This window comes from Tauraco erythrolophus, unplaced genomic scaffold, assembly GCF_009769465.1.
Source record: "Tauraco erythrolophus isolate bTauEry1 unplaced genomic scaffold, bTauEry1.pri scaffold_55_arrow_ctg1, whole genome shotgun sequence".
Lineage (NCBI taxonomy): Eukaryota > Metazoa > Chordata > Aves > Musophagiformes > Musophagidae > Tauraco > Tauraco erythrolophus.
This window is the reverse complement of record NW_028238623.1, coordinates 215,246-242,539: the sequence shown is the minus strand read 5'-3', so window position 1 is coordinate 242,539 and position 27,294 is coordinate 215,246. Positions and strand designations below refer to the sequence as shown.

At 49.5% G+C, this 27,294-nt stretch overlaps 1 protein-coding gene across 1 annotated transcript; it reads left to right on the top strand.

Moving 5' to 3' along the window:
* LOC147525871 (uncharacterized) lies at nucleotides 1-27,294 on the top strand. The gene is given in 8 exon segments (XM_086630859.1): nucleotides 1-36; nucleotides 861-1,099; nucleotides 1,859-1,973; nucleotides 2,042-2,113; nucleotides 3,928-4,071; nucleotides 5,722-5,802; nucleotides 5,901-6,034; nucleotides 25,404-27,294. Coding segments are annotated over 8 exon segments (2,712 nt in total).

Sequence of the window (27,294 nt, the reverse complement as noted above, 5' to 3'; positions counted from 1 at the left end):
ATGACGGACACTTGGAAGCCGTACGTCTGCCTCGCAGTAATTTCGTGGTGGCCAGGGAGCATTGCGTGCCTTTGCTGCAAGCTTGCTCCCTGAGAACGTGGTTTTAGATGGGCTGGGGGTCCAGCACTCTTGTTGCCCCATCCGTAGAAGGTCTATGAGAAACCAGAGGAAGAGAGTGGTTGGGAAGCCCGGGCCATGCCCACAGAGCATGTCTTGCAGTCTTCTTTCTGCTTATTTCTTTCCTGCCCTGCTGTCAACATTTACAGCTGAGTTTCCCAAAGCCAGGGGCGGTGGGGCACCGCGCTGCAGCTGATGGTCGGTGGGAGCCGAGCGCTTCCGCCCTTCAGGGGCTGTAGAGAAGCACGGCCGAACTCAGGAAAGAGGAACTTGGTGTTGAGGTTTTGATCAAGCGGTTTTGCAGAGTTATTCTCCAGGCTCTCGGCAGTATCCCCCAGCCCGGTGGCTGCCGCGGTGGGATTTGAGCAGCGCTGGCTGCTTCTGCCCTTGAGCCCTTATGCAAACCCGGCCGCCGTTGTCGGGGAGCCGGGAGAGATGAAGTGGCTTCCCTGGGCACGCACTCCAAAGGAGAGGCTGGAGGGGGAATAACCTTCTCCTGGGGATGAACGTCCCTTGGGTTGGGCAAAACTGGCTTAAGGGAGTGAGTCTGTTAAAGTGGGGTAAGATGCAGGTTGTATAAGCTCCTGCAGAGTTGCTGTTTGCAGACACTGTAGCTGATTTAGGGACATTAAGCCTTTATGTATTTTTTATCCTCATATCTTTGGTCCTTCTTTTTCCTGCACTCCACAAGGAACCAGGGTCCATGGTTCCCACCCTAAGTTAGCGTTTGGCTTGTCTTACAGGCTGGCAAGTGCTCGCGCTGGAGGATCGAACCCAGCCAAGGAGTGATCCCTCCCCAGTCCGAGGTGTCTGTGACTGTCACAGTGAACTTGGATGACACCAAGAAGTTCAAGGATGAAGTGAAGGTGTTCATAGAGAACAGTCATTCCTATGTCATCCCTGTCCAGGCTGTCGGCGTCGGCACCACGATTGTCACCAACAAACCCTTTCCTCCGGAGCTCGACTTGAGGCCCCAGTTCAGGTAGGGTATCTCTCAGCTCCCGCTTCTCCCATGGGCTCAGCAAGGAGGAGTTGTGCCGTAGTCCGTCAGTGCTCAAGGTCCTGGCTCCAAGCCACAGGGGTTGCTTCAGAAACACTTTATGGCCATTAGTGCATCTGTCTTCCTAAAACACACACCAGCTGCACCATTCTGGCGCAGGTGATATGTTGGAGCGATGAGGGCTGGCTGCTCCCTAAGGGATGGGGGGACGCGGGGGATAACGTGAGTGCCAGGGCAGGGGACCCACCAGCGAGGCAAGTGGTGCCCAGGTCACCAGACGAGTCTATATATCCTGCAGCTCCCAAATAGCATCTTCAGAGGAGGCCAGCTGAGGCAGGAGCTCCCAAGGAGGAGGTGGGATGGCAGGGAACGTGTTCCTCTGCCCAGCTGCAGCCAGGCCAGGCCAGCTCAGTGTCTGATGCAGCGAGACCTGCAGGAAGCACCTGGGAAAAACCCGCCGAGTATTGAGCACCAGAGGCTGGTGATGCTCTGTTTGCAGCGGCTGAGATGATGTTCTTCATGAAGCTTTTCCTTCTGTGCACAGAGACCAGCTGCTGGGTGGTGACCAACTCAAGCCAGACTCAGTTGCCCCTTTGCTGTAGCTTTGAGCTGGGTCGGCCTTTTCGGAGGTGGTTTGATTGCTGAGCGTGTGGTCCGATAACGCTGTGGGGATGCTGAAACTGGATGACTGCTGGGAAACTGGAGCTCCCGTGACATTTTTCATCTCTGCTTCTCTTCTAGCCTGAATCCCTGCTGTTACCACTTCAAGATAACGAACAAAGGGCGACGCACCCATCGGCTCTGTTGGGCAACAGAAGGTTCCGGCCTGTTTCGCCAACATGGTCGTCTCCCTCCCGTCAGTAACAGCAAGAGCAAAGATTCCTGCCGGAGCCCCAAACCTCCCTGCCCCCTGTTACGCTCCAGCCTTTGAGGATGGAGCTGACTCCAGGCCAGACTGTGGAGGTGATGCTGGAAGGCTCCTCCAGCACTTCACAGGTGAGGTCCCTCATGAGGGCTGAGTCTTTTCCATCGGATCAGCTTCCCTGGGACTTCTGCAGCCCCTTGACGTTTGCCTGGGAAGATAAGCAAGTGCTTTCAGGAAGCTGTTTTAATGCCACAAGTTACCATGGCAGCACCAGTTGCTGTTCTTGCTGGCCACCATCAGTTGCTCAGGCTTTCGTGTTTCTGTAGCTACCGTAAACCCAACTTGCTGATCCCAGGATACGGGCTGGAGGAGGTGTTGCTGCTTCGGGGGCAAACAGCAGGTTATGGGGTGTCGTGTGCTGCGGCAGAAAGGAGGGCAGAGAGAATAAGTGACGCTTAGACTGGGAGCACAGGCAGAAAGTAGATTAAAAAATGCAAGGTGTGTATCTGGGGGAAGCAGCGAGTACAGCAGAACACCTGTGAAGGGGAGGGAGTGTCTGGGAGCAGCATTGTTTTTCCTCCGTAGGCAAACACGGGCAGAGGGCTTGTCTAGCACCGAGTCCCGGAGGAGAAAAACGAACGCAATGTGTCGGCTCCAATGCCCGGAGTGACGTTCTCCACGTGGGGAGCTGTTCCCAGGGATCGTTGTAACTGACAGCGTGACTTCTGTCAGTGCTTCCGTAACAGCTCGCCCCAGTCTCACAGCCAGCCCCGCTGTCCCAAGGGCAGCCAGGTCTGGCAGCACCCTTGGATGGCAGCTCCGAGAGGGAGTTTTCAGCAGGGTCACTGGGTGTTCTCCTCCCTGGACCCTTCTTGCCAGGGGAAATCCAACCCTGCAGAGAAGCTGCCAGCTGACCCTGGTGTGCTGCATTCCCTCGCTCCAGGACAGCTGAGCACAGATGTTTAGGCAAATGTGAAAGAAATCTGCATTAAGCTCCTGCAGGTATTACTGTTTGGCAAGTTGTTTCAAAGGGTTGCCTCAGTGGTAGCTTGAAGAAGATTTGATTAGTCACCTAGTTGACTGCGATGGGACTGTCCCTGTACAGTTCTGAGCCCAAAGGTTTTGCTGAAAAGGAGAAAAAGGTACCAGAAAGGAAATAAAATGCTCAGGGTCTTGCCCGGGAAGCTGAAAGGGCATCTGTGAGCACAGCTGTGGCTACCTGGCTTCTGCAGTCAATGCCAAGACCCTGGGAGTGGCCTTTCCACCTTCCTTGGGTCTTCAGAACTTAATACTCTTCAGGTTGGTCAGAAGCCCAACTGCCTGCATCGCACGTGCAGCACGGATGGTTGTGAAGGCTGTAGGCTCTGCGGAGGAGTCAGGTTGTGGTGTTGCAGCAGAGGGAAGAGTGAGGAACAAAGGGAGGAATTTGGGGAAGTGAAACCATGAGAAATCAGGAAAAAGGCTTGAGTGTAAAAGCATCCAGCTTAAGCAGAGAGTTTTCATGTGAAACGCAGGACATCTCTCTCCCAGGGAGATTCCTTTTAAAACCAGCTCTAGGAGGGCACAGTGCATCCTAGGAATGCGATCCCCTTTACCTGAAGGCAGGTTGGCTCTTTGGGTTATTCCCATGGATCCTTTCCACTGAGCTCCAAGGGAGGGTTTGCTGGCATCGGCCCTTCCATCACCTGTTTCCCTCAGTACAGTCAGATATTTTTTTAATGGGTTCCTACAGCTGTCTGTAAGCGTCACGCTGAGCAGTGGGGCTCATCAACGCAATAATGTTTGTGCGGAGCAATATTAGGGACGTTTGAGTGCAGAATGAACAGGATGCAGCACAGAAAGAGAAGGGGGCTATGGAGGAGACCGGATGGCAGGAGCGTGGTCCATGGCTGGTGGCCAGCAAACGCAGTGTGTGTCCTGGCTGACGCGTGACTCTCGCACACAGGTGGTGAAGGAGCGGCTGCTGTGTCACGCCGTCGTGGAAAACAAGTCGGGGAAGGCGCCGATAGTGCAGGTGGATGTCGCGTGCGAGTTCGTGGCTCCCGTTCTGCACATATCCTCCAGAGAAACCACCTTCCGGGTAGAGAAGGTGAGTCTCTGTGTTGCATCCAGGAGTTAAACAGCTTCTCCGAGTCTGTGGGGCTTTGGCCATTGATTTGAGCAGGACCAAGGTTGTTTTTGTTAACGCTGAGACCGTTATTTGGCTCCTCTGGGGCTGGGGACAGGCTCAGCAGCTCTGTTCTGCCCTTCTTGATGTGGAGACAGAACGGGGCTGCTGAGCCGAGGGCACAGGGTGGGATATGTGGGACCCACGAGAACAATGTGGGCTTGGCACGGCCACCGCGTGTGCGGGGGCTGCGGGTGGGGGAGCGGATGGCCGCAGCTGAGCGATGCCAAACCCCCTCCTCACCCTTCCTGAGGCGCTTTGTAAAGGAAGTGAGGATGTCTTTAGAGATGGGACTGGTTTTTAGTTTCACCAAAGTAAAATTGAGGTTACAGCTGATCCACCGAGGGGGATCGTGGCCACTTCTAGAGAGACACCAGCTCCTGTACTCAGAATAAAGGGAGGTTTTCGAGGATCCTCCAAGGCACGGTGAAGCCAGGACACGGATCCTGTAGGGAAGCTGAGAGAAACTGAGATTGCTGTCAGCTCCTCACAATGATGAGGAAGAGCTCTGATCTCTCATCTCTCTGCCTTCTCTGCTGGTGGGATGGATGCCAGCTCTTTGCCTTTCCCCGAGCCTCACGCCCTTCAAAGGGCCCACAGACGTCCTTCAGCCGCAGCGATGACGACGCCAATGCAAAGCAGGTGCCCTTTAGTCTCTGGGTCCCGACTCCTGCACCATTTTTCCCCTTGAAGTGCAAGTGAAAATTTGAAGTGCATCAGAAAGGGAAGGAGGTCCACGGCCACTTCAGGTTATTTTTTTTCCCTTGTCTTCTGTTTCTGTAGCAACCCAGTGATGTCCTAACCCTTCAGTACAAGCCTCTCCTCCCTGCCAGTCAGCATCGTGCCAACCTTGGAGCAGCCCTTCTCAGTCTGCGATGAGGACCAGCAGCCCCTCCCTGCCGATGTTCAGGTGAGCAGCCGGGGACCTTCTGCCGGTGGGGTTTGAAGAGGGAGGGGTGTGGTGGTGCGTTTCTGCTGGGAGGCCCTCCAGCAGAGGAGTTTGTTCTTTAGAGTCAGCGGTGGACTGGCCTGAACTGAATCAGATTTGAAACGAGCTGCTGAAGGAAACAAAACATCATCTGAATTGGGGAGATTTATCTTGACTCTGAGACATGAGGAGAAGAGAGCAGGCAACTAGGTCTGGGCAAGCCATGTAGTAAAGGTGTCTCCTGGAAGCCATCCCAGCTCTCCAGCAGCCCTCCTCAGATAACCTCAGGAGCTCTCTTTGAGGGCAGCTCTGCCTTCGGGAAGGCTGAGGAGCCTGGACCTGCCCCGGTGTTGGGAAGGTGTTGGATATGGACTCTGCTAAACACGTGGTGGTGTAGGCACAGCCACCACTTCTGCGCCGTGCCGGTGACTAGCCCCCGCAAGGGTGAGGATGCAATGCCGTTGTGCTTGTCAAGTGTAAGGATAAAGGGGTTCCTTAGAGTCAGGGCAGAAGGCCCTGGCTTGCCAGAGAGCTTGAACTGAGAAGCCCACGTTGGGGTCACGCTTTGAACATTTCCATGTTTTATGCCATCAGACCTTGGGACTTCATCACACCGGTGGTTAATACTCTTCATCTTCTTGCAGCGCATCAAGCTGGAGATAGGGGAGAAACTTCATCTCTCCATCAGATTTAACCCAGCTTATGAGGAGGACTTGAATACCTGGGTAGCAGAGGAGGTTCTGAAGATACAGTTTCTTGAGCACCCTCATGAGGAGCAGGTCACCATTCGGGGGAAGTCTGTTTTCCGAATCTCTGTATCCAGACCACAGCCCTGGACTTTGGCTGCATCTTGAATGACACCGAAGTTCAGCGTTACATCGAGATTACCAACTGCAGCCCACTTCTTGTGCAGTACCAGTGGTTCTTCCTGATGGACAGCCACAGGAGCCAGATGAGGTACGTGCACCTTTGCCCTCTCCTTGAAACTGCTCTGTCTGGTGTCCTGTTTGTCCTTTGCAAAGACCATGGCTGTTTGCCTGCCATCTAACAAAATTCCTTTTGACTTTTCCTTGTGAAATAACACCTACCAGCTGTGATCAAGGTAGGCACTCAGGGAATAGGTGGTGTCCACCAGTTTGATGCTGGGAAGGAGATAACGTTCTCCAGCCAAGCTGGGGCTGAGAGATCCTACCAATGCTTTTTGTATAGCCCATGACCTAGAATCCTGCTTAGTCTTGACCTACAAAGCCATGCTTGTAGGCACTTGGACACGCAGATATGTAACGTGACCTCTCTTCCTTCCCTGCCAACCCTGTTTGTTGTCATCTCATGCTGAGAACCTCCACAGGTGCTGCCACCAGCGCGATGCGCTGTTGTCCCAGTCTCTTGCTGCTGTTTTGCTGTAGCTTCTGCACTGGTTCTCCTGGGAAGGAAAGCTGGCATGGAAAGCTGCTTTCTCAGACCTTCATGGCCTGAAGCAAGCACCACCTTGGTGGAGTGAGTTCTCATCTGTCAAGCTGCGCGTCGCACTCACGAAACAGCTATTCAGTGTTTTACAGCAAAAGAGCAGGTTCTGCTGTGGCATTGGGTACAGGTGTGGGTGTTGGTGGGAGCAGTTGTTGGAGCATCCCTGGGGAACAGGGCCGTCCAGCGCTGGCCTGTGGTTTCCAAGCCCAAGAGCAATCTTGCCGTCGTGCTGGAGCACATCTCTAAACACGTGTCGCCGTTCTTCCCTCGGTGGCCGCTCCGCGTAGAGCAAAAGTCTCGTCTGGGCAGTTTTAATTAGGGCAGCGAATGGTTTTTCTGTAATGCCCTGGGAAACCGAGCGAAGTTACCCACTGTGCGTCGAAGTGCTGCTCTTACAAATAATAGAAATCATCGAGAAATGCTTTTATTTAGGGAATTGGGATCTGGTTCAGAGGAGACGACCTATTGGGAACTGGGAATTAGCTATTGCTATGAGGAAGGTTTGGAGGAGAAGACCTGGGCGCTGGGGTGGCCAATGAACCCTTGCCAGAAATGAAGGGCTTCCAAAGCATCACTATCTCCTTGCTCCCTTCCTGAACCCAGAGCAAAACAAGGCTGATTTTCAGCAACAGTATCACAGGAACAACAGCCCGATTCTTGCCACCTGGCAACTAACCCAGATCCTGTAGCATCGTGCAAGCTGACATGCCATACGCCTTACAATCGTTGCTCACGCTTGCTCTGTAATTTCGTGTGTGCGTGTAAATGCGCTACAGCGCTGAAAAACTGCAGAGCACTTTTGCTCATTTCGGTACGGAATGAAATACAGGAAAAGCAGTAGAAGGAAGGAAAGTAGTTGGCTTTTTTCTGTCGTTTCCCTTTGGTGGTTGTATTTTCTACGAGCATCATTGTGCCCCTCTGAATCACAGCTGGCTGCTTCCACACACACCCCCGGCCCCCGTTTGGCACGTACGCTGCTCTGTCACATCTCCGCAGGCGAGGGAAGAGCGACGCCGTTGCCCAGTTACTAAGGTGCTTATTTTACAGTTCCCTTCTCCAAGCAGCAAAGGAGGGGCAAAGTGGGCTATGGAAGAGGAAAGAGATACAGAACCAGCAGTGCAGTCAGCTCCTTCATACGCTCTCCTTTTCCCCTTCCAACAGCAGCAACCCCCGCCTTCGAACCTTACGTACAGACACCAGCCTCTGCTTATAGGAAGCAGCTACCTGAAAGAAGTAATAGTTTAAGCTGTTTAAGATAAAATAAGATTTCTCACCTTGACGCTTGCAGAACACTGTTTGAAAAACCTCTAACTATCAGAAGATCTAGAAACTGCACAAATGTTAAAGCTGATCCAAGCATGGAATTGCATTTTAAGCGAGTGAGAAAAAGAGCGTTCTTCCATAACTACCTGTGCAAAGAAATTATTTCACTTCTTTGCCACTAAAGCAGTTTATGTCAACGTTTCTTAAATCACTTTTGCAAGACAAGCTGAAACAATTTACTGTGAAAGAAAGCTCCGTCATTAGCCGAAATGTGTCCACTCACAAAGCTCCACCAGTTTAAGTAGCTCAGCATGCAATTACATCTTTGATTAAAAAGATGCAACTTCCTACACGAACAAGACCACAGGTTCTTCCCTCTACAAGCAAGCCCTAAAGACCTAAAAATCTGCAGCGTGGAGAATGCAGGGCTGTTGACTCCCGTGGGACATGCACAGGGTTTTCTTCTGGGGCTGCTTTCAGGAACAGGGTCCACGAACTCACTTTGTAAAACCAAAGAGCGAGCTGCCATACTGCCATCAGCCCAGTAAGCTCTCCCTTATTTTTCTGCAGGTCTTGTATTTTATCCTTGTTCACTTTGATCCTGGTAATAACAGGAGCTGGACCAGATCCTGAATTAACTAAATGACCAGAAATGTTTCATTCCCTACAAAAGATTATTTACTCTCCGCATATTCTCACACATGAAAACAAACAGCAGAAAGAAAATCTGCAAGTGGGTGAAATGAGCGTAAATTAGGCTTTGCTTTTGCAATTGCTGAAGGTGTTTATTCTCCCACGGCAAACCTTTGGCTTGCTTTACCCAAGCTCCTGGCTGTGTGTCTCACAGACGAGGTTCTCTCTCCTCTTCCTGGGGCTGTTGATGAGAGGGAGGATCTGCCACCCTCTTCCTGCGGTGATGAGTTTGGGAGCTTACGAAAGGGGAAACAGGTAGCAAAATCTCAAAGTCAGGAGCTGAAGCAGACTGCTCTGTTCTCAGTTTCTTGTTGACCTGATACCTGAAAATACAGAGAAAATTATTATACACACCCCATACCTCCCAAAAAAAACAAACAGAAGGAAAGCAAAAAGCAAAAAACTCCCCAGGGGGCTGAGCAGTATTAGAATGCGTCAAGGGCACAGAGAGCTCAGATGATGATTCTGGGATGAATGAACGGGCTCACTAAAAGCATGAACACCCTTCAGGGCACTCATAAAAGCATTTTTCCCTCTACTTTCTTGCCTTTATTTTTGTACAGACTGCATTACCACTTGCTGCATGTGTTGTGGCCCAGTGAAAACTTCAAGACATACACATTGAGGTGATTTGAAGAAATCACTGATGTCTGTTCTCCATACTGTATTGGCCCCTGAAATGTCCTTATTTATATAATAAAGTAGCCATGTTAAGGAAAATCTACATTCCAGAGAACCAGTCTTGCAAAGATAGATATATATATATATACGTATATATATACACACAGGCAACCTGCATTGCAACAGAACACTGCATAGACACATCTGTAGGTATAGCATCCATAGGACTTAAGCTTTCCCTAAATAAGACATGACACAGTACGGATAGAGTTACGCATTATGGTCAAGAGATTGTTAGCATTAGCTTTCTTCTTACATTTTATTTGAAATAATCCTTACAAAAGAGTGAAGCTACACAGGTATGTGTTGAGAAATGATCTGAAGAAAGGAGGTTGCATGAGGGTATGTATGCACACCCGTATCTATGTATGCATGTACAAGTGCGCGTATGGATGTGTATGTGTGTGTGTCAGAAAGATATTTTGGACTGGGGCAGTGTAGAAGAAAGAGCCACTACTCGTGGAGGAAATGAACAAAACCAGTGGGGATGAAAACCGAAACAGCAAAGAGCAGGAAGCCCCCCCCTCCCCCCGAGCGGCTCATAGTGACGTCACACGTTGGCTTCCCCTGGCAATGACGGCTGCGCCCGCACCGAGGGGTCACGCTGCAGAAGGTGGCGAAGGTGGCAGCAGGTGGCCACGGGCGGCTGCAGCGGCTGCTGCGGGGCGCGTAGGATGGCAGAGCGGCGGGAAGGGCAGCGGCACGGCGTGTCCTGCGGAAAAGGGAAGAAAAATGAGAAAAAAGCCGTTGTGCTACACATCAAGCTGACCGGGAGTGTCCGGCGGGCGTTGGAGCGCTGCTGGGCTCGCACGGTGGGGGGCGCGGGCGGCCACTGGGCTCTGCCGGGTGGCACCGTGGTTCTGGGGGAGGGGCGTTCCGTGTTTCGGTGCGCGCGTCCCCCCCATTGCCATGGGTACCTGCCGCAGCACCCGTGGCAGCGGGTGTGCAGGTGCCGGGGGCTGCTGGGCCCCGCTTGTGGGGCTCCGGGGTGCAGCTGTCGCGGCGCAGGGCGGCCCGCGGAGGGCGGGCGCGCAGCACCCGGTGGGCGCTGGCAGTGGTTTGGTGTTCTGTGCCCTGTGACACTTGGTGAGCTTTCAGGAGCGCTCCGGCGTGCCTCCGGGCTGGAATTACTGAGTTTGTCGTCGTTTCTGGCAGTGTTTGCGAGGACGGCCGTGCTGTCACGGCGGGCGGGCAGTGACGGGCATTCCTGCCCGGCTGCCGAAGGCTCGGAGCCGGCGGGCGGCTGTGCCAGCTTTAAAAGTGACTTGGGTATTTGGTACTTGCAGTTGTAGCCGCGTTCCGTGGTGCCGGCATCCCTACAGCTCATTTAGAGTCGTTAGTTCAGGACTAACGAGTTCGGTGCTCCAAGGAAAGGATGCCTTCCTGCAGCCGGTGGGATGCAGGTGGGACTCGGGTCTCAGATGAAGGAGCTTGACTTCACTTCTCGGGTATTTCGAACTGTAATTCGGAGATCCCGAAAGGCTGTGCACACCGTGTGGAAGTGCGATGTGGGATGTTGTGGTTTCAAATCAGACACTTTTTGCACGTTCGAATACATGACAAGTTGGAAATTGTGCTGGCTGTAATCAAACTGCTTTCTTTAGTGCAGGTAAATACATTTTGGAAGAGGTTTAATTATTTCTGATTTATGAAGCAACTTCGGTGCGTTATTTGCCTAGGTGTTTTTCTAAAGCAGGATTGATTTCCCAGTTAATGTAGTTTTGCATGAAAAATAAGTAATACATGCATAATCATCAGGATATTGCAGACTGAAGAGCTATTTTTGGTCGTGATCAAGAAAATAATTAAAATTCTTTTCCCTGTTTGACTATTTATTCATCTCCCTAACTGTAAAAGAGACTCCAACTCTTCCTGCAGGTCTGCTTTCCATAGTCTGGTCGTGCTGGAGTCTGAATGTGCCATTTGAACAGTGGCAAGTGGAAGGATAATGGAACATAAAAAGTTCAAGCTCTGTTATGCTTGCCTCTGGAATTTCTGGGTTTAAAAAGGGTCATCTTTTAAACTATTCAACCAAATCAGACATTTTTAACTCTGGTACTGGCAGAAAAAACTCCTGTGGCACTATTCGGGAAGTGATCCTCAGAGTTGTCTTATTGCAGATGCTTTTTGGTTTGTTTTATTGTTATTTGACAAGAATATCAGCATCAGAGGAATGAGGGAGGGAGAAGAAACTTTCCCTTTCTGTTGTCTCTGTTTTAGATAGATGTGGTTTTGGTCTGGTGGCTCACACATCTGTCCAGTGCTGGAGGAGGAGAGGATTGATGGTCTGTGGCTGGTGATACCTGCCTTCTCTCCAACTTAATGCTCAGCTGCTTTGCCGGCCCATTTCAGTTCTGACAGTGCAACTGAAAAACTTGCAGTGAAGGCTCGAAGTCAGCCTTGCTGAGAGCTGGGGCAGGCAGCAAGGGGAATGCACGGAAGGTAACCTGCAGCTCTGCTGCTGCCTCTGTTCTGTGCTGGGAGATCTTACCTGTGTAATAATGTCACAGGGAGCATGCAGAGGTGAGAAATCAGGATAACCCTCTAATGACCTACTTATCCCATCACCTGTAGAACCTAGGAAGCCTGTAGTCAGGCTCTGTATGCTTAATTGCCTAACGTTCAAATTTGAACAGTCTGCATAAAGAACGTGGGAGCCATACGCTGTCTGTAGTGATTTAGTGGACTTTATCAGTGCAGGAAGTCTTTCCTTCCGTATACGTTTTCTTCTTGCGAGGGAGACGTCTCTAATTCCTCGGCGTAAGCTGTGCTGGTACAAGCCTGGGCTCTGAATTGTCACACAACTTTTTGGGATCAGTGGGCGGCTGTAAGCCCCGAGGCAGGGAAGAGAACCTGCCGAAAGAAGGAGGGGGGGATTGGGGAAACCCTTGGGCTGGCATTGCTAGAGAGCACCAGTGTCTTCTCCTAGCCTCCTCCTACATGATACATAGCTCTTTTAAAATTACTGAAGCATATAAAAAACTTTATTAAACATCACAGTCTCTGATGTGCTGTTATGAAGGTATCTTCTGCTCACTCTGAGTCAACGTATCTGAAAAACAGTAGATAATTAGCTTCATAGACAAGGGTGGTGCCTTGTAAGCCTCTGAGTTATTCGCAGCATGCCGTGTGTGGTGCAGATCTCGAGTCTTGTGAGCAGATGCAGACCCTGCCCAAAGACTATTAACCAAAACAGCAGACCTGGAGAAGACAAGCCAGCTAGCTCTTGAGCTTTTGTCCCCCACATTAAAGATTTGACATCTGAATGTTGCACCTCCTCTAGCTAATTTTTTTTTAACTCGTCCTGTGTAGGAGAACTTACTCCTTACCTTAAATAATATCTTCAGATGCAAATAAAGAGTAATTACGTAAGCGAAGTGTGCCTGGAGCTGTTTGCAGCTTGGTTTTCAGCTGAGTTGACACTTGCTTATTTCTGCTCTTTAGCAAGGTGATGTGCACGTTGCTCCAGCTTTTTTGGGCACTAACAGTTCTTCCAGGATTGCTTCCTTGAATTAACTAGGCGAGGCTCTGAAGTTTATGATCCAGGCATGGGATTGTAGGGTTTTCGCATTTGCGCTGTTCCAGAAGTTTTGGGCTGAACTGGCTGAAGAGTTGAGAACAGATTGGGAAGAGGGGTCAGCTCATGCGTTAGGTGAGAGGTGATGCTGGTCAGATCAGCATCAGAGGAACCATGTGCAGAAATGGGTCTGGCTTAGTGGTGGTTCTTCAGGATGGAGGTGAGTCCACCTCTGATTGGCCAGGTGTCAGTCCTGGAGCCAGTTTCACTTCACATGTTCAGCAGTGGCCTGGAGAAGGTATTGAGATGTAAAAGCTTGGAGGTGATACTTGGATTTTCAGGTGATCAGAAAGTGGCACTGAAGAGTTCTGGAAAGACCTTGCTGATCTGGATTGGTGGCAAAAAAAGTGGCATGTGGTTTTACCATAGGTCAAGTAACATGTAGAGGAAAAATAAGCTCTGCGTGACATGAAACTTGAATGAGTGGTTGCAGCTACAGAATGAGAGATCTTGGAGTTGTTATTTTCAGTCCTCAGAAATAATTTGTTCAGTGTGCATCACCAGCCAGAAAAGCTAGCAAAGAGCCGGGCACCATCTGGGAGGGCGTTAAGGGTGATGGAGAGGGCCCCTTTGCTGCAGTGTAAAGCTTTGGGCACCCACGTTTCGAGTCCTTTGTGCAATCCTGGTTTGTGAGGGATGTGAGAGGAGAGCTGTCCTCAGCTTGCTCTCTCCAGCTGTAGCAGCTGCCTTGCAAGGGGAGACCGTGGAGGCTGGAGCTTTCCATTGGAGAGTGAAGGGTACGGTGCTGCAGCTCGAGGAATAGCAGGTGACGTGGCAGTGGAGATGATACTGCTCGTATCTTGTGACATGAGGCAAGAGGGCCGCTGATGGAAGCAGCAGATGAAAGTAAAGCAGGTGGGTCTGTTCATCTGTTGGACGGTGGGTTTTCACACCATGCTGTCATAGGAGGCTGGGGCCAGGCCAGGTGAAGGGCGGGTCATTGGTGTCAGTGGAGTAGCAACAGGGGCCTGAGCGTTGTCCTAACAAGGAAAGACATCGTTATCAAGACCTTTCGAGTAGGCAGGTTGCCTGTGTTGATGCATAATTTGAGCAGATAGCCAGAACTGAAGTACATGTAATAATGGCATCATTGAATAGTCTTTTCAGAAACAAAGCCAATCCCAGTCTATGAGCAGCCTGGACAGCAGGGCAGGATTGGGGAGAGGGAAAGCATGCCGGTTTGGACCCCCACATTCAGTGGTACTACAGGCAGAGGAGGGTTGTTTTCCTTTTCTGTGCCAGCAGATACCGTTGTACAACTTTCAGCATTTTCTGACTTCCTGTGGTGCCCAGGTGTCCTGGCTGAGTGTGACGAAGCACCAGATCTTGGGCTCCTTGTTGCCGAGCAGAGGAAAACCTGGGTGCTGCGAGGAGCCCAGACCTGCTGCTGGAGCCCTGGCCACTGCTGCCCGGTGGGGTCTGCATCGTGGTACAGGTGTGAGGAGCCCTCCAGTTTGCTCTGGGTGCACCCACCTTCTCTGTGGAGAATTTCTCCCGGAACATGGAGGTTTGTCATGTTGCTTATCTTCTGATTGTTTTCTTTCTCTTGTAGGAGAGTGTTTCTTAGAATCATAGAATCATAGAATGGTTAGGGTTGGAAGGGACCTCAAAGATCATCTAGTTCCAACCCCCCTGCCATGGGCAGGGAAACCCTCCACTACACCAGGTTGCCCAAAGCCTCATCCAACCTGGCCTTGAACACTTCCAGGGATGGGGCATCCACAACTTCTCTGGGCAACCTGTTCCACTGCCTCACCACGCTCAATGTAAAGAATTTCTTTCTTATATCTAACTTAAATCTGCCTTGTTTCAGTTTAAATCCATTGCCCCCTGTCCTGTCACTACGTGCCCTTGTAAAAAGTCCCTCTCCAGCTTTCCTATAGGCCCCCTTTAAGTACTGGAAGACTACTGTAAGATCACCCCGGAGCCTTCTCTTCTCCAGGCTGAACAGCCCCAACTCTCTCAGCCTGTCTTCATAGCAGAGGTGCTCCAGCCCTTGGATCATCTTCATGGCCCTCCTCTGGACTCGTTCCAGTAGTTCCATGTCCTTCTTGTGTTGGGGACTCCAGAGCTGAACACAGTATTCCAGGTAGGGTCTCACGAGAGCAGAGCAGAGGGGCAGAATCGCTTCCCTCACCCTGCTGGCCACACTCCTTTTGATGCAGCCCAGGATACGGTTGGCTTTCTGGTCTGCCAGCGCACACTGCCCCCTCATGTTGAGCTTCTCATCCACCAGCACTCCCAAGTCCTTTTCCTCAGGGCTGCTCTCCATCCATTCTCCGCCCAGCCTGTACTTGTACATTGGATTGCCCCGATCCACGTGCAGGACCTTGCACTTAGCTTTGTTGAACTTCATGAGGTTCTCACAGGCCCATCTCTCCACCCTGTCAAGGTCCCTCTGGATGGCATCCCTTCCCTCCAGCGTGTCCACAACACCACACAACTTGGTGTCATCTGCAAACTTGCTGAGGGTGCACGCGATCCCACTGCCCATGTCACCAACAAAGATGTTAAATAGCACTGGTCCCAGTACTGACACCCTCAGGAACACCACTTGTCGCTGGCCTCCACGTGGCCGTTGAACTGTTGACCACAACTCTTTGAGAGCGACCATCCAGCCAATTCCTTATCCACCGACTGGTCCATCCATCAAAACCATGTCTTTCCAGTTTAGAGACAAGGATGTCGTGTGGAACAGTATCAAATGCTTTGGATAAGTCCAGGTAGACAATGTCAGTTGCTCTTCCCCGATCCAGTGCTGTAACCTCATCATAGAAGGCACCAAATTAGTCAGGCAGGATTTGCCCTTAGTGAAGCCATGTTGGCTGTCACCAATCACCTCCTTGTTTTCCATGTGCCTTAGCATAGTCGCCAGGAGGATCTGCTCCATGATCTTGCCGGGCACAGAGGTGAGACTGACTGGCCTGTAGTTCCCTGGGTCTTCTTTTTTCCCCTTTTCAAAGATGGGGGCTATGTTTCCCCTTTTCCAGTCATTGGGAACTTCACCAGATTGCCACGACCTCCGAAATATGATGGATAGTGGCCTTAGCAACTTCATCTGCCAGTTCCCTCAGGACCCGCGGATGCTCAATCTTCAGTTCAGTTTCAAGGGGGTGAGTATTTTGTAGTTTTGTTATATTGGAAAATAAATGCATTATAGATTAACTACTTCCACTTATTTAAAAAAAAATAATCCTGCAGATATTCTTAAGATCTGCTTAATGCCAGATATGTTTCATTGTATATTTACTGAAGAGTTATAGCTGAAAGTGGAGGAGAATCATGCTTTAGATATGCTGCTTTTTTATCTTGTTTTTGTCACCTTTTAGCTTAAATTTGAAAGCAACAGGAATAACTTGTAAGTCATTAACTGACAGCACAAATTTAATATTTTAAAATGGACTTTAAAGTGGTTGGTTGTGCACCAGACTACTGATGGTTCTTGAGCCTTTTCTGAAACTCCAATAAACCAGAATATTTCAAGCCTGTTGAAGAAAATATGAGGAAATGTGGCCTCCTAAAGGCCACAGGTCCTGTTAAACAAGTAGTGGTGCAAATTGGAGAACTAAAGCAGAAGGTAAAATTAAATGCAGGCTATGATCTCTGAGTAGAATGATTTAAGATTTTGAGTTTAACATTTGAACTGTAAGGGATGGCTAAAGGCTCATTTTACAGCCTGAAGTGTGGATTGTGCCTTTTGTGCCGTTAGCCTTCAGTCAGATCCATGAACTGATCCGGTGTTCCGTGTAGCCGTGTGGTGCTCGTGTAAAGACAGCCGGGAAGGGATGGGAGAGGGACGGGTAAGGTGTTTATGCTGGTGTGAGCAGGTGCTCCTGCCCTCAGGTGTGCAACGACAGTCCTGGACCAGCATCGGTTCGGCCGAGGGGCGCTCAGGTGCTGTATCTCTGACGTAGGTATAACAAAGCTCCTTGTGCAGGCAAAAGTCTCTGAACACTGCACTTGTGAGAAAATCCTTTCTCATTAGAGATTATTCACAATTTAAACTATACCGGCAAATATTCAAGCTGCACGGGAGAAAGAGCTTCCCTGCTGGAATGAATAACAGCCTTGGCTAAGACGGTCAGCCAGAACGGCCGTGCCAGAAGAGAGCGGCTGGGAACAGAGGTCGACTTGGACACGTGCTGCCATCGAGGGGGGAGTCAAACTTGCTAATTTGGCTGGGAAGTAATCCAGTAAAGCGGAACGGCTGGCCCTGTCGATCGGCTTCCTGACCCACTGGCCGTGGCAGCAGGCACGCGGGCACTGCCAGGGGTGGAGCAGGAGCTGGGTTCCAAATAAGCTCTCGGAGTATAAATCCTTAACCTGGCTGTTGGCATGCAGCTCTGCAAGTAGTACGCTGTGAAAGAAAAATCAGCAGCACGCTTTATCTGCCCTGCACCCTCTCCTTCTCTGCCAAAGTTCTTGTGCTGCTTTCTCCCGTGTTCTCTAGTAGCAGCTTTAAAGCAGTAGAGTGTGAGGTTTGAGGTGTGACTAGGCTGGGGGAGACTCAGCTGTAAAAAAGCTGTCCAAGTCTGGGGGTCTCAAGACTGCCAGAGAGCCAAATGTTAACTTACAGTGGTGTCACCCTTGTTTCTGTGAAAAAGTTAATCCAGGCATGTGCTTTTTCAATATGAAATTCAACAGTAAGTTCTGCTCCTGTGCTCTGTGAGGTGGAAACATCTGCAGGGACTCTGCTGCTTGCTGCAGCAGCAATAATCTCTTAGGGTACTTTTCAAATCTGTCCCTAATTAAGGAAATGCAAAGTGAGGAGTTTATTGCCGGAGATTCCTAGATCCTAGGTCTCTGTGATAGGGAGAGAAACCTGAGGTCATGAAGGCAGATGGCAAGTTAAACCAGGACATTTCCTGCTGTACACAGTGGAGGGAAATGGTTAGCTCGTTATGTCTCTATGTTGTGCAGCCATGTTCTGAGTGCTTCCAGAGTACACAGGTTGCATGGCAGAGGACTGACCTGGCCCTTTCAAAGTCCTGCCTTCCTCTCCTGGACTGGTTTCCAGTTGGAGATCTCCGGAGCGAGGAGCGCTCAAGGCGTGTTTGTCAGTGCCAAGGCGTTGTAGGTTACCTACGACAGCGAGATGTTTCCTTGAATGCTGCTGAAAACAAACAGCGATTTTATTTGTCTCTTGAGAGTAATTCCTCTGCAATTCAGGCAACAATCTAACTCCCAGCTGAGGATAAAATACTATCATTTAAAAAAAAAAAAAAAGGCAATTTGTTTTAAATATTCCATCTCTAGTTACAGACACTCTAGTCCCAGTCCTCTACGGATGATGGGAAGGGCTGGAGTGGAGAAATAAAAGCTTTCTGCCATGGGGTGGTCTAGAGTTGCGTTAGATGTGGGAGTTGAGAAGAGGAACCTTGTGCTAGAAGAGGCAAGGGAGAAGCTTTTACTTCATGTGTGTATTTAACAAGAAGCTGAGATTGGTGTCAAAGGGGTTCTGCAGTCACCTTGCCCAAAAAGAAAAAAGCGAGCTTGATTTTTTTTCTGTTGTACAGTAGAGTCGCTTTGAAGGCGTGTGAAAAGTTTCGAAAGTCCATAGTCTCAGAACGCACAATAGCAATTCCATCCAAGCCAAACTCGTGGGTTTTGCTGGGAAAACTCCCGCCGCAGAGGGGTGAAGGGCAGGAGGCAGGAAGAGGGAGCCCCTGTGTGCCACGAAGCACGCTGCTGTTGATACCCTCGTCTGCCCGGCTCTCCCCAGGGTGTGCAGCCCCTTGCTCTGAGCTTGCCAAAGTTTGTCTGACTTTAAGTCTTGACTTTTTTTTTTTTGATCACTTAAACATGGAAGATTATTTTCATTTGAGAACATTTAGAAGTGTTCTCTGCATGCTTTTGTTTCCAAACAGCTTGCAATAATAAAACTTTACCCTTTTATCCTGAAGCCTCAAATTTCAAAAGCATAAAAATTTTCAGACTTCACCTCTACAGAACGTCTGTTCTTCCACTTTTGTTTTTTGTATCCTGTGCTAAGACCTTTTTTTTTTCTTTCTTTTGTTTCCCCTCAGTTCAAGAGGACTCATTCCTTTCTTCCTGGGATTTCCTTTAGCATATCCAAGCTAGCATCTTCATAAGTTTCAGTGTGTGTAGATGAATAGGTTTGGTACCCCCACTGTCCTGCACACCGCTGTGCTTACGGACAGTTCTCTCTGGCCTCTGATGCTCAATCTAACTTTAGCAAAGCAATTGTTGGTTTGTGTTTTAGCCAGTGATGCTCTAGGAAAGGAGGACCTGTTCAGCCTGGAGAAGAGAAGGCTCTGGGGTGATCTTATAGCAGCTTTCCAGTACCTAAAGGGGGCCTACAGGAAAGCTGGAGAGGGACTTTTTACAAGGGTATGTAGTGATAGGACATGGGGCAATGGATTTAAACTGAAAGAGGGGAGATTTAGATTAGATATAAGGAAGAAATTTTTCACGCTGAGAGTGATGAGGCACTGGAACAGGTTGCCCAGAGGAGTTGTAGATGCCCCATCCCTGGAAATGCCATCATAGTGCTTTTGCTGCAGTGATATTTTTCATGAAGATGACCTAGAAGAAAACTTTTTTTTTTAAAAAAAAAAAAAATAAAAAAAATTTGAGGTTTTCTGCAAGACTAGCTCTCTGCATCCATGTGGGACTGGCACAGTCAAATGCCCTGGCTGGCCTGAGGGAAGCAGCAGGAACCTGCTTGTGGAGCTCTGCTTCTCGCTGGCAGCTGCCCATTAGGTTGGCTTCACTGTGTTTTAAGAGCACACCTCATCGTATTAAACTGACACTGGTGGTGTTAGTCTCTCCTAGTAGTTGTGTCCTAAAAGGTCATATCAGTGATGGAGATTCAAGCACTTGAAAGCAGGAGGTCCCTTATCCCATCATCTACTACGTAACTCAGGTGAAAAATCTGCCAGTGAGGGAAGATTCTGTGGATAGATTGAGTTTGTCTCTGAATTGTATGCAGACATAGGTGAAATTTTTTCTTTATGCAAGTTTAAAGCAGAGGCAGAAAGAGCAAATTTCCTGCTGCTGCCATCAATTAAGAATGATCTGATGAGCCGCTCCTGTCTTTTTAGTGTGGCTCTAGAAAAAAGGCTTTCTGCATCTCCATTAGCCTAGAGAGATGCAGTTGATGTTAATGGTAAGACGTCCTGCATGCTTCTGTTAAAATAATGCAAATTCTGCAGGCTAAGCAAGCAATTACTCAGTTTCCAGAACTGGAGGATAACTCTTCTGCGGTGGCTTCTGACACCACCTTTTTCTCATGTCATTTTGACAGAGTCAATCAGTGGATTCACTAAAGATAGGGCTTTTTAGCATTTTCCTTAAGCAAGAAAGAAGGAGGGTGATGGCGCAGATGCTGAAGCAGTGTGAGAAGGCAGCTGTGAAGTAAAGCAGAGAGAAAATGTGGAATGGAAGGGTTTGAAAAAAAAAAGCCGGTCACTACAGAGCAGAAAATTTGGTCAGACCTGGTGGGGAAAACGGTGGGGTGTTCACCTGTCTGTGCCTTAGGTGCGTCTTAGCTCGGGCTTTTCCTCTTCACTGTCTGCATTCTCCTGATGCTCTTTCCTGCCTGTGCAAGAGGAGCACATGTGGGTGGTACTGATAGCATCGCAAGGATGCTGGGGCTTTTAGGTGTGAGTCGGTGTTATTTACCACTTTGTAAATCCCTGTCCATCACGGCTTGCCTGTGTCATCTTGCGAAGCAGACAAGTGATACTCTTCGAGTGTTTGTCAGTAGTAGGCTTAGCTAGAAGGTAGCAGCTCAGACGGGTACTAAGGCCTGAGCTGGGTGTTGGCTGAAATGGGGTCGCTTGCCCGAAGGCTGCCGAGCAGCCAGGAGGCGGTGGGAAGAGCAGTGAGGGCTGCAGTGTTGGGTGGGATGGACGGGGGGGCTGGCACAAGGCTCAGCACGGCTGCCCCTGTGGATGTGTCTGCTGATGGTGGAGAGAGTATTTTTCCTGATGGGCTTCTCGCGGAAATGGGGAAAGAAGTATGTGCAAGTATGGCATCCAATTGCTATTACCCAGCTGGCTTGATTGAAACTGAATGCAATTAACTAATTAACTAAGGTACAGACCCTGCCTACAAAAGGCAGGCCACTTCCTCCTGGCTGTGGAAGATGCAACAGCGTCCTTGGAGCCGCAGCCCAGGCTGGTGAGCAACATGCAAGGGCAAACGTGTTTGGGCACGTGGGGAGAAAACTGATGCCCTACCTGTATGGCTAGTGCCTATTATGGGAAGTACGTAGGCTGTGGAGTTGCCAGCTCAGCGGGTTAGCGAATGTGTTTGAAGTTGGGCAATTTTAGGGGAAAGATGCTGGTTCTTTTCGTTAGGACGGTGCCTAAAGGTGGGGAAGAGGTTGTTGTGAACTGTGTTCCTGTACACTTGCTTTCAAGGTGGCCTCTTCCCTCGTCTGGACATGAGCGAGGTGAACCTTTGGGGGAGGTATGCAAAAACGCGGCTTCTCTCCAGAGCTTCCTCATCTTCTCTCATTGTCCAATTCAGTTGGCCAAAAATCCTTGAACTGCCTATTGAACTTTTCAGAACCGCATAATATAAATGTAGAGTGTAAAAACAGGACTGTTTACTCAAAACCGGAGGCTTATTTGCAAAAATTGCTGAGTCTATAAACTACTGTAGTGTTATTTTGTCCTGCAAGATACAGGAAGAAATGGTGAATATGTCAACAGCAGGAAAACTTGGTCTTAAGAGTGTGAGAGGACGGTACTTTTTGCAAACCTAGGTGTTGTCAGCAAGTTTATCGGTTCAAGTCTTGCTTTCTCTAGGTTGCGGAACATGTGTCAGTATCCCAGGAATACTTTCTAGACTGCGAATTGCTGAGAAAGACCCCCATGCTTTAAAATCATACCTCTGTAAGATACCTCTGGTGAGCCAGAAAGTGGATGAAGAGCAGCAGCTCCTGCGCGCAAGTCTCACGTCATCATCCTGCAGTTCAGCCTGCTCTTTGCTGTTGCTGTAGCCATGTTGGTGCACCCCAATATTGCCCAAGTGTGATACTGTGGGCTCGTGTTGGCTGGATGTTTGACTGTAACCTGCAGATCATTTTCTGTACAGCTGCTTTGCTGCATTGGGCTGTTACTTCAAATGAGGTACCTTGCACCACCTCTTTTGAAGGGTATTATATGCCTATTTTCAGACCTCCATTCCAGTTTTTCCAGACTGCTGTGAATTTTAACTCCATCCGCAAGCGTTTTGTTCCTACCAGCTTTGTATTACCTGCAGATTCAATAATTATTCAATTTTACTCCATAAATTTTTCGGCTTTCACTTTTGCATCATAATACAGTTCTGGTACCTGAAGGGGCCTACAAGAAAGCTGAAGAAGAGCTTTTGATGAGGGCATGTAGTGACAGGACAATGGCTTTAAACTGAGAGGAGATATAAGGAAGAAATTTTTTACAATGAGGGTGATGAGGCACTGGACCAAGTTTCCCAGAGAAGCTGTGGCTGTCCCATCCCTGAAGGTGTTCAAGGCCAGGTTGGATGAGGCTTTGGGCAAATGTGGTGTAGTGGAAGGTGTCTCTGCCCATGGCAGGGGGGTTGGAACTGGATGATCTTTGAGGTCCCTTCCAACCCAAACCATCCCGTGATTAGATGATTCATATCCAGTCACTGTCCCAAGCTGGTGAGCAGCACTGCCAGTACTGCTGATTAAAACACAAGCGGTAATGGAGTTGTTTCGTAGTAGCACTTTGTGCAAATGACATGGAAATTTATGAAGACTGGCCAATCTCACAAGCAAAATATTGAGAGAAAGATTTCTAAGAGACTGTCGAATATTGCTTTTACATATCTTTCTTTGTCAGTTGTATGTAATATTCCAACAAGAATTCAAGCAAATTTCAGAAAAATAGCTTTTTAGATTTACTGCCGGCAAATTTTATTTTCAGATGGCAGTAGGGTTTTTTTTGTGCTTCTGTATCATTTTGTATAGCATCACATTGAAAAATGTGTTTATGCCAATGTTGTGGGTTAGGCTGCTCCGGCAAACAAACTGCTCCCCCCCCCCCGTCGTTGACTCACCCTCCCCCAGCCCCAGGAATGAGAGAGAGAATTAAAGGATAAATGGGATACCTGTGGGTTGAGATAAGAGTGATTTAATACAGATGATTTAATACACAGTGTAGGTGCTCACCACCCCCTCGTATGCGAAGCCCGTCCCGTCCCGAAGCTGCAATCCCGGATGAACGCGAGGCCCCGAAATAGAGAGGGGCAGAGAGAGAGAGAGAGAGAGAGAGAGAGAGCTCCGAGAGTGGGAGTGCTGGGAGAGAGAGGGGAAAAAAGGCAACAGAGCAAAAGCGCAGCAAGTGCGAAAGAGCCAAAGCGCAAAAGCCCTTCTGTCCGGCTGCCCCTCACTTTTATACTGGGCATGACGCTGCATGATATGGAATACTGATTGGCCAGTTTGGCCTCAATCTTAAGTTCCACCACAAATCACAAGGGGGATCGTGTCCCCCTGTCCCGGCTCTGCTCCCCCCTTATCCCGCCGTGCTTCTGCACTCCGGCACACTGAAAAGCCCTTGGAGTGTCAAACATCAGCTTGCTATCAGCATTCTTCTCAGAGCGAGCCTCTGAGTGAAACCAAAACATGGAGCTCTTCTGGCTGCTAAAAAGAAGAGCTGACTCTGTCCCAGCTAAAACCAGGACAGACAATAAACCTTTTAGTGATTTATTCTATTTGCACTTTTAAGCTCCAGCAGAGTGCAGCACATTCTGTAGTAAATGTTAGTTAAGCCAAGAAAATCAAGTTCTATTACATCTGACTAAACTTACAAAAACTATTTACATTTCACATTTATGCAAATAATTGTGTCTAGAGCTGAATAGAAGACAAAGGCTTTTAGCACCTGTTGGAGTTAAAATTCATCTTTTATAGTTTAACAAGCTTTACTCTCATAATTTGGCTGTTGCTGTTTTTTTCATTCTTGGAGTTGACTCCTGTATGTACTTCATTAGGACCGAATAAATCACAGAGTCGGGGTGAATTGCTCTCGTTGGTTTTGCTAGCTGAGCTTCAGCCGTGTGATTGCACTCAGGCACTTGCAGTGAAGGTGAAGCACGTGCATATTAACTCCACTGAACAGGAAAGGATGGCTTGCTGCTGGAACGCTTTGCTGAGTTGGAGGCTGAGCGACTGTAGCTTTCCCAGGGCAGTTCCCACTGTGACAGACACGTAGCCAGCGCCGCTTTCAGAGGCAGAATTGTGCCAAACCTGCCTTTTTAGTGACTGTCCTAGTTTTAGCTGGGACAGAGTTTTTTAACAGCCAGAAGAGCTCCGTGTTTTGGTTTTACTCAGAGGCTCGCTCTGAGAAGAATGCTGATAGCAAGTTGATGTTTGTGGTTGGAAGTGAAACTCCAAGGACTTTTCAGTGTGCCGGAGTGCAGAAGCACGGCGGGATAAGGGGGACACGATTCCCCTTGTGATTTGTGGTGGAACTTAAGATTGAGGCCAAACTGGCCAATCAGTATTCCATATCATGCAGCGTCATGCCCAGTATAAAAGCGAGGGTCAGCCGGGAAGAAGGGCTTTTGCGCTTTGGCTCTTTCGCCTCTTTTGCGCTTGCTGCGCTGTTGCTCTGCTGTTTTTCTTTCTCTCTCCCTCTCTGCCCCTCTCTATTTCGTGGCCTCGCGTTCGTCCGGGATTTGCAGTTTTCGGGACGAGACGGGCTTCGCATACGAGGGGGTGGTGAGCACCTACACTGTATTAAATCATCTGTATTAAATCATTCTTATCTCAACCCACGGGTTTCCCGTTTATCCTTTAATTCTCTCCCTCATTCCTGGGGGTGGGGGTGGGGGAGGGGGAGTGACTGGCTGTGTGTGGGGGGGGAAGTTTTCAACCTAACCCACGACAGTCTTAATTGGCGCCCAACGTGGGGCACGAAGGGGTTGAGATAACGATGTTGCTGGCTGGAATGCTGTTTGTTATGCTTGCGTACATGTTACCAGACATTTATAATTTATTGCCTTATTTACCCTATATGATGTTAGGCGGAATGTTGTTCTGGGTTGGGCTGGGAAAGAGTTAATTTTTTTTTTTTTTTTTTTTTTTCTCTTTTTCAGGGAAGCTGAAAGGGACAGGTTCAGGCAGCTGACCCAGCCTGGCCAATGGCTATTCGATACCATGTGGCTCGTGCTCAGGGTATATATTGGGGGAGCAGCCGGGGGAGGGGTTCGCTTCGGTGATCGGGAGCGGGCGGTGCGTCGCGTTTCGCGTGCGGTCGGTTCGTATTGTTTTCGCGTTTATACGTTCAGAGTTGTTTACCCTGTGGTTTTTTTTTTTCCCTTTTTCTGATACTGTTCTATTAAATCATCCTTATCCCAACCTACTGGTCTCACCCCTCTCATTCTGATTTTTCTCCTCCCATCCCGCCGGAGGGAGGAGTTGAGCGAGCGGCAGCGTGGTAGCTCAGCTGCCGGCTGAGCTAAACCACGACAGTCCTTTTTGGCGCCCAACGTGGGGCTCGAAGGGTTGGGATAACTACAGAGCCAAATTTGTTATACGTGTTTATTGTGTTAATAGTGATTGATCATAATGTTGTTCTGGTTGCTTTCGTGGTGGTTTTCCGCAATTCCCTACATGCCCTATGTACTGTTTGTGATGATGTTTATGACGGTTGGGAGATGGCTCAGGGCCCTCCTGGCGCTGTACGGGATAACGAGGGCTTATGGTCCGGTCGTGGCGCTGGCCACGCGGCTGGGCTGCTCCGTGTACGCGGCATTGGCATCGTGCCCGTATCTCGGGCGCCACTTCCCGGAAATTTTTGGTAATCGCGCCCAACCGGCGGGGGAGGCGGCGGAGTTGGGGGACGATCCCGTCCACCGGCCCTTCAGCCCGCCCTTCTCGTTCGGGCCGGGTACAACAGCCTTTGAGGATTTTGAATGTCCCGGGGGCGAGCTGGCCATCATGGTCCTACTGCTGCTTGTCTGGAACGGGTTTCAGGTCCTGTCTGGGGTTAAAGAACTACTCAAAAAACTCAAGAGATGTGCCCCAAGGCAGGACAGTTACAAGTGGCACGGTGTGTGGGAAGACATGGGGAAATTCCTAGAACAGTGGGCACCTCAAGTGTTTTGGGAATTCACCCCCGAACAAGTACAGAGCCCTGACAAACTGACAGAGCAATTGGGAAAAGTGTGCTGTCGCCCTGGCAATTCCAGGGACACACAGCTCGCTGCAGTGTGCTGGGGCCTGGCCCATGCCTACCGAGTGGCCGTGTCTAATACTGTTCAGCACCCTCAAAGTAGGGAGGAGGTCCCTGAATCTGGTAAGAGCATGACAGATGCTGCAGCTGAGCTGGGGAACCCACCTGTTCCCCTGTCAGTGGCCCCTGTACAGAAAAGAAAGTGCCTAAAGAAAACAGCTCGCTTAGTAAGGGATGAAAATGAACCAGGACCATCACAAAAACAGGAGGAAGAGGTAGAACCCACATATGAGACGGTGATCATCCGATCACTGTCGCAAGGCGAGCTGCGAGATATGCGAAAGGATTTTAGCCGCCTTCCAAATGAGAACATTGTTACCTGGCTGCTCCGGTGCTGGGATAACGGGGCCAATGGCCTGGAACTAGATAGTAGGGAAGCTAGGCAGCTGGGATCCCTGTCTAGGGAAGGGGGCATTGACAAAGCAATTGGAAGGAAAACACAAACCCTCAGCCTCTGGAGGCGGCTTTTGTCAAGTGTGAAAGAAAGGTACCCCTTCAAAGATGATATCACATGTCGCCCAGGCAAGTGGATTGCCATGGAAAGTGGCATCCAGTACCTGAGGGAGTTAGCTGTGGTGGAGGTAATTTATGGTGACCTGAATAATGAGCAGTCACCCCTAGATCCAGATGAAATCCCATGCAGTCAGTTCATGTGGCGAAAACTCTTACGAAGTGCACCACCATCATATGCCAACTCGTTGGCAATATTAGCTTGGAAAGAAGGTGAAGAACAAACGGTGCAGGATGTGGCTGCTCTACTCCGGCAATACGAAGGAAGTGTTTCTTCCTCCGTACAGGCCTGCGTTGCGGGTTTGGAGAAACTGTCACAGGAGTTCCACCAATTCAAAGATGATATGTCTGACTCTCCACCTGCACGGACCTGTGTCTCAGCTATTAGAAGCAAGCGTTCCCCTAATCAAGAGAGAGAATACAGAGTGTACACACCTCGAGGCAGCCTCTGGTTTTTCTTGCGTGACCACGGAGAGGACATGAGGAAGTGGGATGGGAAGTCTACCTCGACCCTAAGGGCACAGTACAGGAACTGAAAGGAAAAACAGTCATAAAAGGGGATTCTTCCAGGAAAAGTGTTGCTTCGGTCTCCAGTGGGCAGCGCCCCAGACAGTATAGAAGGGCTGACTCCATCTCTGATCCTCTTGAAGGCACCTCTAATTTGTTCGTACAGAAGGACCGTGATGAATACAGTGACCAGGACTAGAGGGGCCCTGCCTCCAGCCAGGGGGAGGAGAGGGATAACAGGATTTATTGGACAGTATGGATTCGATGGCCTGGCACATCAGACCCACAGCAATATAAGGCTTTAG